At 45.5% G+C, this 16,997-nt stretch overlaps 2 protein-coding genes across 4 annotated transcripts in view; one reads left to right on the top strand and one right to left on the bottom strand.

Annotated features, from left to right (window-relative positions):
- LOC307224187 (E3 ISG15--protein ligase HERC5-like) overlaps window positions 1-16,997 on the bottom strand; it is a 34,391-nt gene that overhangs the window by 11,362 nt on the left and 6,032 nt on the right. The window contains exons 4-16 of one of the 3 annotated variants that reach the window (XM_079990784.1): window positions 16,757-16,978; window positions 15,539-15,630; window positions 14,073-14,203; window positions 12,028-12,161; window positions 11,230-11,306; window positions 9,461-9,564; window positions 8,064-8,123; window positions 7,078-7,183; window positions 5,903-6,086; window positions 4,276-4,439; window positions 2,890-2,988; window positions 2,459-2,551; window positions 2,270-2,374 (exon numbers count right to left, since the gene is read on the bottom strand). In XM_079990784.1, coding sequence (XP_079846910.1) covers window positions 2,270-2,374; window positions 2,459-2,551; window positions 2,890-2,988; window positions 4,276-4,439; window positions 5,903-6,086; window positions 7,078-7,183; window positions 8,064-8,123; window positions 9,461-9,564; window positions 11,230-11,306; window positions 12,028-12,161; window positions 14,073-14,203; window positions 15,539-15,630; window positions 16,757-16,978 — 1,571 coding nt within the window. The remainder of the gene's footprint in view (window positions 1-2,269; window positions 2,375-2,458; window positions 2,552-2,889; window positions 2,989-4,275; window positions 4,440-5,902; window positions 6,087-7,077; window positions 7,184-8,063; window positions 8,124-9,460; window positions 9,565-11,229; window positions 11,307-12,027; window positions 12,162-14,072; window positions 14,204-15,538; window positions 15,631-16,756; window positions 16,979-16,997) is intronic. The other 2 variants (XM_079990783.1, XM_079990782.1) reach the window with 2 other exon arrangements.
- PIGY (phosphatidylinositol glycan anchor biosynthesis class Y) lies at window positions 16-325 on the top strand (the record flags this gene model as incomplete). The annotated part of the gene is made up of 1 exon (XM_079991281.1): window positions 16-325. One exon carries the CDS (start codon window positions 16-18, stop codon window positions 250-252), a length of 237 nt encoding a protein of 78 aa, XP_079847407.1. The 3' UTR covers window positions 253-325.

The raw sequence follows: 16,997 nt of genomic DNA, 5'->3' as shown, positions 1-16,997 counted from the left end.
ATCTTTGGACGTAAGATGAGCGCAAGCGGAGGAAGAATGTTCCTGTCACTCCCTACGATGACTGTGCTCGTCCCACTCTTGTCTTTGGCAGGTCTGTTTTACTCGGCCAGCGTGGATGAAAACTTTCCCCAGGGCTGTACCAGCACAAGTAGCTTGTGTTTCTACAGCCTGCTCCTTCCAGTTACCATCCCAGTTTATGTGTTCTTCCACCTTTGGACCTGGATGGGCCTTAAACTCTTCCGCCACAACTAGGTTAGGCTTGGAAGTGTGGCGTGTCTCTTTGGGAGCGGGTGTCGAATAAAGAATGTAGTTTTGGCTTTCTTTATCCATGGCTAATGTTTTGTCCCAAGGCTCTGAAATGATCAGCTAGGAGCAGTGAGCGTTAAGCTTGCTTGGATAAGGTTTAAATGCCTGTTAGTACATTGCACACTAAGTTAGCCGATTAAGGGAGCGAGGCAGGTGATCCTTGTGTCAACAGCATCTCATGCATTCTTCATTTCCTTACTGACATTCACAAGAGTACAGCTGCTGTAGGGGTCGGCTTGTGTGAATGGGGCGACAGGAGATGCAGTCATGCATCCTTTCTGGTCCCGGGGGGGGGGGAGCTCTTTGCAGAGCTGTACAGTGGTACCTTGGGTTACATACGCTTCAGGTTACAGACTCCGCTAACCCAGAAATAGTGCCTCAGGTGAAGAACTTTGCTTCAGGATGAGAACAGAAATCATGCTCCAGCGGCGTGGCAGCAGCAGGAGGCCCCATTAGCTAAAGTGGTGCTTCAGCTTAAGAACAGTTTCAGGTTAAGAATGGACCTCCGGAACGAATTAAGTACCTAACCCAAGGTACCACTGTATAATGTTCACATGTTACCTAATGCTGACAAGCAGTGCATTGCCTACAGCAGGCTTCCTCAAACTTGGCCCTCCAGATGTTTTTAGGCCTACAACTCCCATGATCCCCAGCTAGCAGGACCAGTGGTCAGGGATGATGGGAATTGTAGTCTCAAAACATCTGGAGGGCCAAGTTTGAGGAAGCTTGGCCTAGAGTGTGCTCTAGATGGAAAATATTTCTGTGGCAGAAGGGTCTTGCATACAAGAATTAAATACTGTAAGAGATGGCTCCAGGTGTGCTGACTTTTGAATTCTCAGGTTATTGTCTATCTAATAATAAACATGGTGATAATGGCTAAGGCTTGGGGTTTCTCTCACTCTTAAAAGCTGCGCTGTTGTCACACGTACATCTTTGGATTCACGCATGCAGCAGAATTGAGATTCTGACACCTGAGCTAGTGTAGATTAAAATGACATTGAATAGCAGGTAAAGTACCCATGAAAACAAATGGACTGCTTAGTACTGTACTTTGAGTTTGCTTTAAAGAAGGCTGCCTGTCTTTTTATTCTATTCATGTATGATCACTCATAGCCAAGTAAGATTGTCTTCTATAAACACGGTTTTAAAAGTGAGGCTGTAAGTGACTGTGGAGGCCAATTCTGGATCCACACATCCTTCCACAGTGGGGACATTGGTTTCTGGGCGGGAGTTGATCACGGTGTGGATTTGCCAAGCGTGCCTCCTTCTTAGCACGTTTCTCCCTTACGTCCTGAGTTTGAGTGTCTTCAAAGCCCATGACACCTTTGGTAAAGGCTGTTCTCCAACTGGAGCGCTTGCAGGCCAGTGTTTCCCAGTTGTCAGTGTATACTACATTTTTTTTAGATTTGCCTTGAGACAGTCTTTAAACCTCTTTTGTTGACCCCCAGCATTACGCTTTCCATTTTTAAGTCTGGAATAGAGTAGTTGCTTTGGAAAATGATCATCAGGCATCCGCACAACATGACCAGTCCAACAAAGTTGATGTTGAAGAATCATTGCTTCAACACTGGTGATCTTTGCTTCTTCCAGTACACTGATATTAGTTCACCTGTCTTCCCAAGTGATGTGTAAAATTTTTCAGAGACACCATTGATGGAATCCTTCGAGGAATTGGATTCATGTGTACAATACCCTTGACTAACAACTCAGTTTTCTTAGTGATCACTTGTGCATATTCTATGATGAAATTGCAGTGCTTCTTTATACCTCTTGGCTAAAGTCCACTGTTCTGTTCCCATAGAAGTAGCTTAGTGACCCAACAAGGTGCGAGTGTATTGTCCACATGGATCTCACCTCTAAAAATCTGGGAATATGTATGCAGTCTTTTCATCATAAATACTCACAATGCACCTAAATGAATGTTCCACAGTCATGAGTATAGGTATGGAATTTGGTTTCTTACCCTAAGGGCGTGGTGATTTCTGTATTCATTTCTTAAACTCTGCCAGGTATCCTGTACCAGATGTTGTCTCCTTACAAGTAGTTCACTGGTCATGCCAAAATTTGTCTATGAGGATACAAACGTTGGTGTTACTAGTTGTTAGTGTTTTGCGACCCTACATACTATGTAATATTTTTGGGGTATACATACCATCATCTTTAGAGTGTCGCATGTTGCTTGATGCAGGAAAACCTTAACTTCCATCTCAAAGATAAAAGGGAACTCGAAGAGTTCTCTGAGCAACTGAAATGACACAGAGAAGTAATTTACAACATGAGATAAAAGTATTTAAAAATCGGTATGAAGAAAGGGGGGAATATGGAAACATGGCTCCATTCAGATGCTTTGTGAAGATTAAATACATTTTGTTTCAAATGTAAAATTAGCACTTTCATTTTTGCCCTTCTCAAAAAAAGCACCTGCCAATTACTGATTTTTAAAAAATATAACTTCCTAGTGAGGATGTAAAGGAAGTTTGGTTTATCTAGAAAGAGAGAGAGAGACTTTCTTTTCTTTTTTCTATACACTGGAAAACAACTTCAAGATGGCAAGAGTAACATAACACTTGAATGTTAAACTACCTCAGCTCCTTTAAGAATATCTGGAAGAGCCAGCATTTTTTTCACTTCAGGGATGTGGAAGTTGCTTTCCTGGATTCTGAAGCTTCTTCTACAATTTACCTGCATTTGTAAGTGTAGGGTTAAAAACCAAAATTAGCCAATTACAAAAGAAAGACACCATAACTTAGTAGCTTCAACTAATACAAAAATAAAACCAGCTAACCAACTCATAAGAATATAGGAAATATATGGATGTACAGTGGTACCTTGGGTTAAGAACTTAATTCATTCTGGAGGTCAGTTTTTAACCTGAAACTGTTCTTAACCTGAAGCACCACTTTAGCTAATGGGGCCTCCCGCCGCTGCAGCGCGATTTCTGTTCTCATCCCGAAGCAAAGTTCTTAACCCGAGGTACTATTTCTGGGTTAGCGGAGTCTGTAACCTGAAGCGTCTGCAACCCGAGGTACCACTGTAGTAAGGTGAGCTTTGTAGAGAGTTTCAAAGAGTTGGTGCAGCTATTGGGAAGACATTAGTTCCAAGCCCAACCAATGTACCCCCCAAAAGCAGTAGATTCTCACACCCTGAGCAGGGATTCCCCTGCTGAACTCAGATTTCACATTTCCAAGGTGGTGGATGAAGTTTCTGCCCCACCTCAAGACTTCCTGGTAGCAGCTGGTTACTGAATGGAGTAGCCACCATGCAGAAGCTATTCTGAGCAAGATCCTCTTGGCTTTTTAAAGATGTAGACTGTTCTAGACATGCCACAGTGTGTCTGTTAGTAGGAAAGTTAAAGACTTTGCTGCTATACTGCCTAATGGAGGGGTATGCCATAGAGATTCAGGATGTGGTCTTCAGCCTCCTCTGCTTCCACCATGGGGAAGAGAAAGAACAGTGAGGTGCCAAGCGAATGGCCCATCAATTTACAGTGTTTAGGCAGCAGTGTGTATACTCAAGACTAGCTCTGTTTGCTTCAACATTGCCCAGCAGGCAGGATCCACAATTCCAGACAGGATCGCCCCAACTCCACCTAGAGATGCTGGGGACTGACACTGGGACCATTTACATGGTTTATAATAATATAATGTAATAATAATAATTTATTATTTATACCCCGCCCATCTTGCTGGGTTTCCCCAGCCACTCTGGGCGGCTTCCAGTGAAACATTAAAATACAATAATTCATCAAATATTAAAAAGCTTCCCTAAACAGGGCTGCCTTCAGATGTCTTCTAAAAGTCAGATAGTTGTTTATTTCTTTGGCATCTGATGGGAGGGCGTTCCACAGGGTGGGTGCCACTACCGAGAAGGCCCTCTACCTGGTTCCCTGGTTTACATTTACAGCTGGTCCCTTCACCAGTTAGATCTCGCATGTGACGCCTCACGCCTTCATTTCAAGCGCTTCCCTACCTCATAAAGCATTCGGAGGACATGGAGAAGCAAAACAACTTGGAGTGTTTCCTCGGGATATCTTGTATGTTCAATGAGAGAAGACAGCTTGGCAGTGGCAAGCCTCTGATAAATGCTCACCAGATCCTTGAAGAAGGCAATTTCTAGGTTGGCCCACAAAGATTCTGTAAAGAAACAAACTTTTGTTGTCTTAGTTTATTAGACCACCTTTCCTCCCAGAGTGGTTTACATCACAGTCAAATACCTAAATACAACAATAAATCTATTTTTTTTTTAAACCACCTGCTTAAAACAACAACCGAATCACTTCCATGATGCAGCAGACAAAAACCCCTAAACTATAAAAAGGCACAGAATTCCCTTCAGACCCCTGAAAGACAGAACAGGGGTGTCTTTAGACGATGCCAAACCATGGAAAGGGACAAGTAATGGGCCTCCCCAGACCAATGCATGATGATAACACATTAGTGGTAAATTTATTCTGCTTTAGCTTGTTCTGAGGTGTTCCCACAATGCTAGCACATTACTGCTCTCTGGAGAGGTTAAAAGGTAAAGGGACCCCTGACCATTAGGTTCAGTTGTAACCGACTCGGGTTGCGGCGCTCATCTCGCTTTACTGGCCGAGGGAGCCGGCGTACAGCTTCCGGGTCATGTGGCCAGCATGACTAAACCGCTTCTGGTGAACCAGAGCAGTGCACAGAAACGCCGTTTACCTTCCCACTGGAGCGGTACCTATTTATCTACTTGCACTTTGACGTGCTTTCGAACTGCTAGGTTGGCAGGAGCAGGGACCGAGCAATGGGAGCTCACCCCGTTGCAGGGATTCGAACCGCCGACCTTCTGATCGGCAAGTCCTAGGCTCTGTGGTTTAACCCACAGCGGCACCCATGTCCCATCTCTGGAGAGGTTACAGAGCAGCAAAAGCAGTAGAAAAAAATAAACCACTTGTGGTTTGAAAAAGTTAAAGGCTTTTAACAGAAAGTTACAGGGTATGTGCACTGATGGGAAATGAAGCCACATGGCCATTCTGAAACTTTCACAGGCGCAAACGGTATTGAAAGTAGGCCTGCGTATGACCTCCTTGACAGCATCACAAATGCACAATACAAAGGGCATCTGGAGGGCATGTAGTTCCACAGGGAGGGAATTCCACAAACGGGGTGATGCCACAGAGAAGGCCCTGCCTACGCAATAGGCCATGCCCATTGGTGGGGCCACAAGCAAGACCTCCCCAGAAGATCTCAGGGCTCTGGAGAGGTACGTACTGGAGGCTGGTGCCCATTGGGACTGGCAGGGTGAAAGGCAGGGAGCCCAAACAGTAGTTGGAGCCAGAGCCAACTTCTTTTGGTTCTGTCTGCATCCCAGCCGAGTTCTACAAGTGCAACACTGAAGCTTAAGAATGGGCGCTGCTCAGTTCTCAACTTCCAGAAGCCCACTTACTCAAGACCCTTTTAGAATGTGCTTAGAACAGGGATGGAGAACCTGTAGCCTCCAGATGTTGTTGAATTGTAGCCCCAAGCATCCTTGAGCCCTGGCCTGACTGGGGCTGATGGAAGGTGTGGCCCATCAACATCCTCCCCACCTCTGGAATGAAGCGAAGTTACCAAGCTTAGTGAACCCGCCTCACCAAGCAATTGCTTATCTTTCTGTGGGCGAAACCATATGGTTTGTGCCAGTTCAAGGAGGAGATGATCTGACTGGCTGTCCTTCCTCCGTAAGAGTACGGGCACAATGAGGAGGACTCTGAGCGCTTCAGGAGAGCCAGGGAAGTCAAGGACAGACTGCAGGAGTATCTTTAGGGCATTGATCACCTTGAAGAGATGAAGGAAGAATATAAAAGTTAAACGCTTACTTTCTTGTAGTAAGTTTAGTTCAACAGAATGAAGGAAACAAACTTCATTTTGCTTCAGCATAAACTACCAGAGGTAGACCCAGAAGTCTTTGGTGCACCATTCCAGCTGGATAGCTCAGTTGGTTAGAGCACGGTGCTGGTAATGCCAAGGTTGCAGGTTTGATCCCCATATGGGACAGCTGCATATTCCTGCATTGCATGGGGTCCAACTCTACAAATCTATGGTTCCATGTCATAGTCTTCAGTAACTTTAGCCTGAGAAACAGCAAAACTCAGAAACCAGTAAGGGGATATTTTGCTTTCCCAGGTCATTCTGCAGCCAGCCTGAAAGATGACATTCTTCACCAAAGGGATTTCAAAGGGAGACCTGGAACCCATCAAGAAGTTCAATTCTATTAGTTTAGGGTTGGATGGAGACAATGGTTTCTTGTCCCAATGCAGGTGTATTAACACAGCAAAGCTAGGATGAGTCTGCTGGCTGCCACCAACTACTGCTGCTGTGAATTATCACTGTGTGTACCTTCTATAAATGTAAGCTTACACAAAATTGTTGGAGAGAGTACTTTTTGCATTTAACGGATATTTGGCTCCAGCTCTTACCATTATTTTTCTCCATGTTGGCTATCCCAGTCTTAGACAAGCTTCCCCAACATGGTGCCCTCAGGATGTTGCCAGGCTGCAATTCCCATCATCCCAGACCACTGGCCATGCTGGCTGGGCCCATGGGAGTCATATTCTAAAACATCTGGAAGCACCAGCCTGGAGAAGGCTGTCCTAGAAATAAACCAATACTATCCTACATCCTGAAATTGTTGTGAAAACCTTGGTAATAGTGGTTTCCTTGTAACAGTCATAAGTAGGCTTGTCTGCTCTTACATTATTTCTTTAGAAACTACTGCCTTTGGATAAAAATCAAGAAACACTGTTTGTCTCTGCATTCCGTATCTTACCGCTGTGAAGACTTTAGGCTTAGTAGAAATCTTCTCATGGAAAAGTAACACAGCGGACATGTCCACAACTGCAACCTCCTGAGGTGTCCTGAAATGTTTCGCTCTGCTAGAAAGAAACAGGCAGGTCACAATCCCAATCCCTTCCCTTGTTTGTGGAAATCTGCAAACTGCCTAAACTTTCAGCTATATGTGGGTGTGAATATCTGAAAGGGGCTCTAGTTAGCTTTGTGTTCAGCACATTCTCCCTAGTTTATAAATTTGGATGTAGGTGGCATTAAAAGAGGGTTAGACACAATTCATAGAGAGAAGGAATATTGATGGCTACTAGCCATAATTTCTATGTTCTACCTTCACTGTTGAAGGCAGTATGCCTCTGAAAGCCAGTTAACCAACATGCTTAAGTCTAATTAATGCATGAAGGGGTTAATGCCATAGAGTAAGCTGTCCTACCAGGCTTAGTTAGGTCACTCCCCCTCTCCTTGGGAGGAAGGTAATCAAACCTATTGTTCCCCTTCAGTCTACCAAAGAAGCTCAGCATGGAAAATCACATGAATCTGACCTTTGGGGAGTTTGTAAGTACACCATTTTAAGCTTACCAAATGTGTGGTCTTTTTCTATGCTAAGGGAAGAGGGACATTTTGGAACTCACAAGGGCATCTTTTAAATGTCTAACAGCCAAACTTTATTTGCCTGCATATTTTGCAATTTTTAAATCTCTGCTGGGGTTCTCTCACCAGAGTACTTGCCCCAAACCTGAATCTTGGCATCCAGAAATTTTCCTTTTAGCCCTATTTTATTTTTCCTCGCCACCAACAGGAATCACAAGCGGGGAAAGTGTTGTTGCCCTTGGGTTCTGCTTTCAGGCCTCCCACAGGAATCTGGGTAGCCGCGGTGAGAACGAAATGCTAGACTAGATGGACCACTGGCCTCATCCATCAGGCTCTTCTTGGGTCCTTACGACTGGTCCTCAAATGACTGCCATTTACCTCTTTTTCACAAAGCTTCCGTTGATGCAAGCTGCTGAGGAGAAGATCAACTTTACATCCCTGTTTGTTGGAAATGAAGAAAGCGATCTTTCAGACTTTGCTTTGAGAAACTGACTCGCAACAGAGGTACAACTGGACAAAGGACATCTGATTTAAGTTTTAAACTTCCTGATGAGTCCCTCTTTGCAGGACAAGGATTCACCCTCTCTCCCCCAGCTATAGTGAGGATGAGGATGATGATGATTAATAATAATAATAATAATAATAATAATAATAACAACAACAACAAATTTTATTTATACCCCACCCTCCCTGGCCAGAGCTGGGCTCAGGGCAACTAACACCAGTAAAATTACAGTAAAAACATAATAGAGGGGGGGGGAAACCAATTTAAAATACAGGTTAAAATGCAATTTAAAATGCAGCCTCATTTTAAAAGTAGCCCATAGATCAAAACCATAAGGGGAGGGAAACATAAGGGTCAGACTGAGTCCAAACCAAAGGCCAGGTGGAACAGCTCTGTCTTGCAGGCCCTGCGGAAAGATGTCAAGTCCCGCAGGGCCCTAGTCTCTTGTGACAGAGCATTCCACCAAGTCGGGGCCAATACTGAAAAGGCCCTGGCCCTAGTAAAGACCAATCTAACCACCTTGCGACCTGGGACCTCCAAAATGTTGCGACCTTAAGGTCCTCCGCGGGGCATACCAGAAGAGGTGGTCCCGTAGGTACCTGGGTCCTAGGCCGCATAGGGCTTTAAAGGTCAAAACCAGCACCTTAAACCTGACCCTGTACTCCACCAGGAGCCAGTGCAGTTGGTAAAGCACTGGAAGGACCCCGTAAGGAGCCTCACTGTGGCATTCTGCACCCGCTGGAGTTTCTGGGTCAGCTTCAAGGGCAGCCCCGCGTAGAGCGAGTTACAATAATCAAGCCTGAAATACAATGCTGAAATTTTCAAAATGGTGGGAGAGGCACCACAGCAGCATGAACATGCAGGGAGATTATTTGACAACTGTTACACCACACTTTCCAGGGCATTTCCCATCACTTTCTTTACTGCCAAAGGTCTGTTTGCTTTTTGAGAAAATGGGTTTGTTGTGCAGGAGCACCCAATCCACTTTCATTGTGATCAAAGCCCACCCACAAAACAGGAACTGTCTGGAAGTTGCCCCGAAAGACTACATCCTTCACCCCAGTGCATTGTGTAGTGATGATATAGTGCATAAAACCTGCCTTTTAAATTGGGATTTCTAAGGTTAACCCCACAAAGTTTAAAATGAGACCGAGGCACACTTCAAACGAATCTTTTAAAAGTTAACAATGGCTAGATTCCTGCACTTGCTGCATAGTGGTGTGTGTGTGTGTGTGTGTGTGTGTGTGTGTGTGTGTGTGTGTTTACTTACTGTTTCATAGTCTGCCAGCAATTGGGATCTGAATTAGAAACCCACTTATCTGTCTTTTCCTCCTCCACTCTGGCAATCGTTCGGTTTAAATTTGCGTATGACTTCTGTGCGAAATAAGACAAAAAAACATGAAATTCTCTCAGAAGCCTAGTAAGAGGTCTTCTCTGGTGATCTGCCATTGGGCCAGAGTTCCACAGGAAATAGTGGCTGGGTGAACGTGTGAGAGTCTGTGTCTCTCCCTGCATGTGGGCAATGCAACCGGGATAATGTAAAAATCATGGCATTAGAACAAAGTGAAAAGCTAGCCTTTAAACTGCACTGTAGAAAGTCAGGGCAGTTGTCCTCCTTTGAGGAAGGACAGTAACTCAGTGACAGAGCAAGTTTTTGTTTTGTTTTTTGTATGCAAAAGGTTCCTGGTTCAATCCCTAGTAACTCCTGGTAAGACTGGAAAAGGTTCTTGCCTGATCGACTGTCAGTGGCTCTGTCTGTCGACAATACGGAGTTAGATGGAACAACAGCCTGGCTTTGTAGAAAGGAGCTTCCTACATTCCCTCATACTGGGTATACTATGGTATATTCAGTAGCTGGGGAAATGCGATTGTTGCTTCAGATGGAAAATGTGATTCTTCCCTCCGATACTGCATTTGCAGAATTTTTGTATATGGAATGTGGTTGGATCAATGCCAAAGAGGTTCTTGGGTAATGGATGCTGCCAACTTTGTGATCAGGGACAAGCAACGCAACTTTAGCTCCTCTCCATGCTCACATCTGTGTGTGAGAAGTTTATTTCTGTGCCTGAGTGTTCCCCCACTGTTTCACATCAACGGTAAAGCAGTAAGTTAGTCTTTAACAACAACAACAACAACAACAACAACAACAACAACAACATTATAGAACCATTGACTGTACAGAATACATTGTTATTGCTATATTATTATGTTATGTTATGTTATATATAATATTATATTGGGATGTGGGTGGCGCTGTGGGTTAAACCACAGAGCCTAGGGCTTGCCGATCAGAAGGTTGGCAGTTCGAATCCTCGTGACGGGGTGAGCTCCCGTTGCTCAGTCCCTGCTCCTGCCAACCTAGCAGTTCAAAAGCACACCAGTGCAAGTAGATAAATAGGTACCGCTCCGGCGGGAAGGTAAACGGCATTTCTGTGCGCTGCTCTGGTTTGTCAGAAGCGGCTTAGTCATGCTGGCGAGATGAGCGCCACAACCCCAGAGTTGTCCGCGACTGGACCTAATGGTCAGGAGTCCCTTTAGCTTTATTGCTATTATTAAAATAGGGGCTGTCATATGAAGGACAAGACATGGTGAGACAGCATTTGCCAGTTGTCTGGATAACCAGTAAGATGTTTTGGAACCCTGGATACAACTCTGGGTGCGAGCAGCTGGATGTGAACAGCTGGCAAAGCAGCATTTCCTACAAAGCCTGGAGTCTTGGACAAATGTTTCCCTTTTCTAATGGCAAGGCTGGCACTGGATGGGATCAAAGCAGAGGAGAGAGAGATGCAGCTGTTCAGATGCTGTTGGACCACAACTCCCATCATTCCCTGGTCCCATGCTGAATGGGACTAATGGGAGTTGAGGCCCAACAACATCTGGAGACCCAAAGCTTCCCCATCTCTAGATTAAAGGATGGTTTGTATTTTTTCTGGTAACTACACACAAGCAACCACAACCATAATTCTGGCATTTGCAATTACGCACAACATTCTTTTCTTTTCTCTTTTTTTGTAGGGGAGATCCTCAAATTTTGCTTACCTTTTCCTTTAAAAGAAGTACAATACTTTGGTTCTCTCCAGCGATGATTTTAACCAGCTCCTCTGACGTGTCCCCTACTGTGACAGATCATAAAGAAGCCATCCATTCAAGTAGCCATCCGTTATTGTTAAGAACTCTTCCATCTGCAACTTGGTATATAGAAGTTTGGCTAGGAATTCTAGCATAGCTAAGTACAGTGAGGAGAGATCTCACACTGTGTCATCTGAATTTAGTTATATAAACCATGAACCACCATAAATAGCTATTTATAACACATTTTGACAGAAAGGAAAAGCTTGCCCATTAAACCTGACAATTATAGATGCAAGGCAAAGAGATGGAGGAGCTTCCAGGTGGCTGTTTATTGTGGGATCAGTGCTCTGTATGCATGCAAGTTTCTTGCAGTATCTGTACAACATCATGAGCATATATTTAACCACTAGGGACTCAGCTATACAGCTGCAAATAAAACGTCTTAAATGTGTTGTAAAGTGCAGTATACAAATGTAACACTAGATGGCGACAGTGAGCTATGGCAAGGTAAACTGTGTTTCCATGCGCTGCTCTGGTTCGCCAGAAGCGGCTTAGTCATGCTGGCCACATGACCCGGAAGCTGTACGCCGGCTCCCTCGGCCAATAAAGCGAGATGAGCGCCGCAACCCCAGAGTCGGCCACGACTGGACCTAATGATCAGGGGTTCCTTTACCTTTACCTTACAGATGGTTCTTAAATTTGGAATTTCCTTAATTTGCACAAGGACACAAAGTTCTGCTTATGGAAACAATAAGCGTGATTTACCCCTGTTGAATTCTCTGCCAATAGGAAGAGGTATCAGTCGGTCACATTCCGCCCCCTGTCCAAGCTGCCCTTCTGCTCCAGATCCAAATGAGTAGATTTCCCCCAGGTCTGCGATGTAGACAAGAGTATGCCACCTGTTCACAGAATTAAAGTCAATTAGGTGCAGAAGTGCCACTGACTCAACCTGAACCCAGCGATTGCTTTTAATTTTCCCACTACCTTTGCTTTGGGGCAGTCATTTTAGATTGATAGCAATTCCTGATTGGGGGCCAAACCCTGAATACTGCCTCCAAACTTGGGACTGAGTTTCCTCCACCCTGAATTAATGGCTCATGTTCCTCCACCACTCCTCAATAACCACCCAGCTATTTCAAAAACCCCACAGAGGTATCTTGTTTTTAAAATTTGCCAAACCCAAATTGGCATCTGTAGGGGTGCTCTGCAGTTTGGGTGAGTCTTTGAGGCAGCTCTGCCTCTCTTGAATCAGAACCAGTGAAGGCGGTGAAGGTCCTGTGTGAGTGTCTAGAGGCAGTTGGAGGATGGATGGCGGCTAACAGGTTGAGGTTGAATCCTGACAAAACAGAAGTACTGTTTTGGGGGGACAGGAGGTGGGCGGGTGTGGAGGACTCCCTGGTCCTGAATGGGGTAACTGTGCCCCTGAAGTACCAGGTGCGCAGCCTGGGAGTTATTTTGGACTCACAGCTGTCCATGCAGGTCAATTCTGTGTCCAGGGCAGCTGTTTATCAGCTCCACCTGGTACGCAGGCTGCGACCCTACCTGCCCGCGGACTGTCTCGCCAAAGTGGTGCATGCTCTAGTTATCTCTCACTTGGACTACTGCAATGCGCTGTACATGGGGCTACCTTTGAAGGTGACCCAGAAACTACAACTAATCCAGAAGCCTGCACAACACAAAACACTGTGGCTGTATGTAGGTTTTATTTTATTTGTTTTTTTATCTTATATTTTGGAAAATGTACATCCAGGAGTGTTTTCCTTTAATTTTTTTGGGGGCCCCTAAGAGAGTGGGGCCCTAAGCTATAGCTTATTTAGCTTATACATAAATCCAACACTGACCCAGACTAGGGCTGTGTGGACGCTCCTGTTTCCTCTGCATCCAATGTGCTCCCACACATTGGTTTGGGAAGTGATATGCATACGATGTTAGCCACATTTCATAGCTACCCTTTAGGTAGGTTTTCTTTTTATTAAATACTGTGTTGTGATGCATTTCTAACCCAAACTACCTTCAATTTGAAATGAGAAAAATAACATCCTAGCTGCATTTTAAGCCAGTGACATGCACAGCCTGACAGATTTACTGTATTTTTTGCTCTATAAGACTGACTTTTTCCCTCCTAAAAAGTAAGGGGAAATGTGTGTGCGTCTTATGGAGCGAATGCAGGCTGCGCAGCTATCCCAGAAGCCAGAACAGCAAGAGGGATTGCTGCTTTCACTGCGTAGCGATCCCTCTTGCTGTTCTGGCTTCAGAAATTCAGAATATTTTTTTTCTTGTTTTCCTCCTCCAAAAACTAGGTGCGTCTTGTGGTCTGGTGCGTCTTATAGAGCGAAAAATATGGTATATCAGTTAGTGGCATCAGATAGGCCAGAAGGATTATAGGCTGTTTTGTGAATACCCCACCTGGAATTGCCCAGAATTTATTCCTCTGGTTGCGGTCCCAGTAAGCAGGGAATCGGTGCTTGTAGATCCCTAGGAATCCTGGGGTATGTCTTTTTAGAAACTGGCATACTTTTCATTCATATTATTTATTATTACATTTATATCCTGCCTTTCCCGAAAGGAGCTCAAAGGTGGCATACTTAGTTCTCTGTGCCTCCCTTCCCCCCCCCCTTCATCATAACAACCCTGAGAGGGCAGTTGGGCTGAAAGAAGGTGGTTGGCCTGGGTTCACCCAGTGATCTTCATGATGGACTAGGAATTTGAACTCGGGTCTCTCGGGTAAGACACTTTACGACATTGGAAGGCAGAGACGCCTTTGCCTGACCACAGCTGATAGAACATTATCTCCATAAAATGTGCCATACCTTCCACAGGCCACCTGAGACACCCGAGCACCAAACAGCTCAGCTACAAGTCGTGGTAACAGCTCGTTGCGCCTAGAGTTGTGGCCAAGCTGTCCACAGCTGCCATCTCCAAAGGTGCAGACTAATCCATCCTTGGTGGGAGAGGGAGAGAGAGAGAGAGAAGTGAGATGCATCAGCATAAACAAGTTTACAAAGTTGGGGATAAGAAAGCTTTGTATGAAGGTGGGCAAGGCAGTTGGATAATGAAGAAGAAGAGTTTGGATTTGATATCCCACTTTACCACTACCCTGGGACGCGGGTGGCACTGTGGGTTAAACCACAGAGCCTAGGACTTGCCGATCAGAAGGTCGGCGGTTCGAATCCCCGCGACGGGGTGAGCTCCCGTTGCTTGGTCCCTGCTCCTGCCAACATAGCAGTTTTAAAGCACCTCAAAGTGCAAGTAGATAAATAGGTACTGTTCCGGTGGGAAGGTAAACGGCATTTCCGTGTGCTGCTCTGGCTTAGTCATGCCACATGCTGGCCAATAAAGCGAGATGAGCGCCGCAACCCCAGAGTCGGTCACAACTGGACCTAATGGTCAGGGGTCCCTTTACCCTTTACTTATCACTACCCGAAGGAGTCTCAAAGCAGCTAACATTCTCCTTTCCCTTCCTCCCCCACAACAAACACTCTGGGAGGTGAGTGAAGCTGAGAGACTTCAGAGAAGTGTGACTAGCCCAAGGTCACCCAGCAGCTGCATGTGGAGGAGTGGGGACGCAAACCCAGTTCACCAGATTACAAGTCTCTTAACCACTACACCACTCCTGGTGTAGTCCAGTTGCTGTGTTAGCAGCACTAGGGCACAAGTCTGGGCAATGTCTATGGAGGTCCTGGGCTGTCCAGATGACAGGCTGATGTGGTCCAAAGGAAAGCACAGCAATATGTTTGGCACTAGCTTGGCTGCAGGAGTTGCCACAAGGAGATGTGCAAGGCACCATCCAACTATCTTAGGGACTCCAATCCAGATTTGTGTAAGGTTTATTCCTTAGCCCTTTCTTCTCCTGAAGATGTGCCACAAACATCTTCTATTTTTTTTATTTTTTATTTTGTAAGGTAACCTCTCCGAGATGAATCAGAGAGCGAGTGTAAAGGAGATAGCAAAACTAAACTGAGGTCCAGCGCCGAGGGCCTTCTGGCGGTTCCCTCGCTGCGAGAAGCCAAGTTACAGGGGACCAGGCAGAGGGCCTTCTTGGTAGTGGCACCGGCCCTGTGGAACGCCCTCCCACCAGATGTCAAAGAGAAAAATAACTACCAAACTTTTAGAAGACATCTAAAGGCAGCCCTGTTTAGGGAAGCTTTTTAATGTTTAATAGGTTATTGTATTTTAGTGTTTTGTTGGAAGCCGTAGGGGGACCCAGCCAGATGGGTGGGGTATAAATAATGAATTATTATTATTATTAAATTAAAACAACCGCAACTAGGCAAACCTTCGAGAGAACGGCGGTATGCTCCCCGCCACACGAAACAAACGCTGTCTTCTTATGCTCTAAGGCCGTCATGATTGTAGGAGAGCATCTGTCTGAAATAGGAACGAAAAGTGAAATGGAACCAGTTTGAGAGGGCATAAAGAGATCCTTTCAAAGAGGGCTGGAGAACCTCAGGTTCCCTCAGGCCTCTCTTGTCCAGCCCTTGGGATGTTCCTCAGACCACACCTGCTTCTCTTCAGGCCACCCCTTCGCTCAAGTCTGGTAGCTTGGGCTCTACTCCCTCAGATGTTTTTGCTTGGTGGGAATGTGGCCTTGGACTGTGATAATGTGATCATGGTATCTCCCCTGCCAGGTAAGTATGGACTGTGATAATGCAGTCTGAGTGAATGTGGGATGGAACGGTCTGTGTGGGTCTGTGTGTAGAAACCTCTTGACTTTTGCATGCATGGAATGTGGCCGACTGCACAAATGTTAAGTCCTGTACATTGCTCCACCCACCTACCACTGGCCAGCGGCCCCCAGGAGGTTCTCAAAATGAAATGTGGCCCTTGAGCTGAAAAAACTCCCCTCCCTGCTTTTAGAGGAAAATGTTTCATTACTTTGTATTCATAAAGATGTTTTTAAACATTGCAAGCTGTCTTGGGAGAAAAGTGAGATACGAATACATTAAACAAATAAATAGCTATATGCATATACAGTCGTACCTTGGTTTTCAAACAGCTTAGCTCTTGAATGTTTTCGCTCCCAAACGCCGCAAACCTGGAAGTGACTGTTCTGGTTTGCAAACTATTTTTTTAGCCGAACATCCATGGAGCTTCTTGCAGCTAATCAGACAACCAAGAGGGAGCCAGTCGAGCTTCTCAGAGGAGAGAATTCCACAATCTGGGAGCAGCCACAGTGAAGTCTCCTTCTTGTGACACCACCAATCGGGCTTCTGATGTTGATGGGACCGGGAGAAGGGGCTCACCCAAAGATCTTAACATCCAGGTAGGTTTGTAGCAGTGTTTCTCAAACTTGGGTCCCCAGCTGTTGTTGGACTACAACTCCCATTATCCCTGACCACTGGGATGATGGGAATTGTAGTCCAACAACAGCTGGGGAGCCCAAGTTTGAGAAACACTGGTAGGGTCTTCCAGGTAACCTGGGCCCTAGCCATATAGGCCCAGCATTTCATAAATATTCCTCAGATTCCACCACATGAATAGCACTTTTCCTTACCTTCTGTGTCTCCAAGGCCCAGCTGTCCAAAAGCATTCTTTCCCCAAGAATAGACAGTTCCAAACACAGAGAGGGCCACGCTGTGAGCAGATCCAGCTGCAATCTTGGCCAAAGGGATGCCTTCGAGCTCCCACACAAGTCGTGGTTCCTTAACAGCGTTGATCTCCCTTCTCGCTGCAACCTGGCCGTAGTCGTTCTGACCCCAGGCAAAGAGCTCTCCTCCTTAACCCAACATACAAAA

Source organism: Podarcis cretensis, assembly GCF_951804945.1.
Source record: "Podarcis cretensis genome assembly, chromosome: 9".
NCBI classification, from domain to species: Eukaryota; Metazoa; Chordata; class Lepidosauria; order Squamata; family Lacertidae; genus Podarcis; species Podarcis cretensis.
The sequence above is the reverse complement of the archived record's forward strand: the minus strand, read 5'-3'. Positions and strand labels throughout refer to the sequence as shown.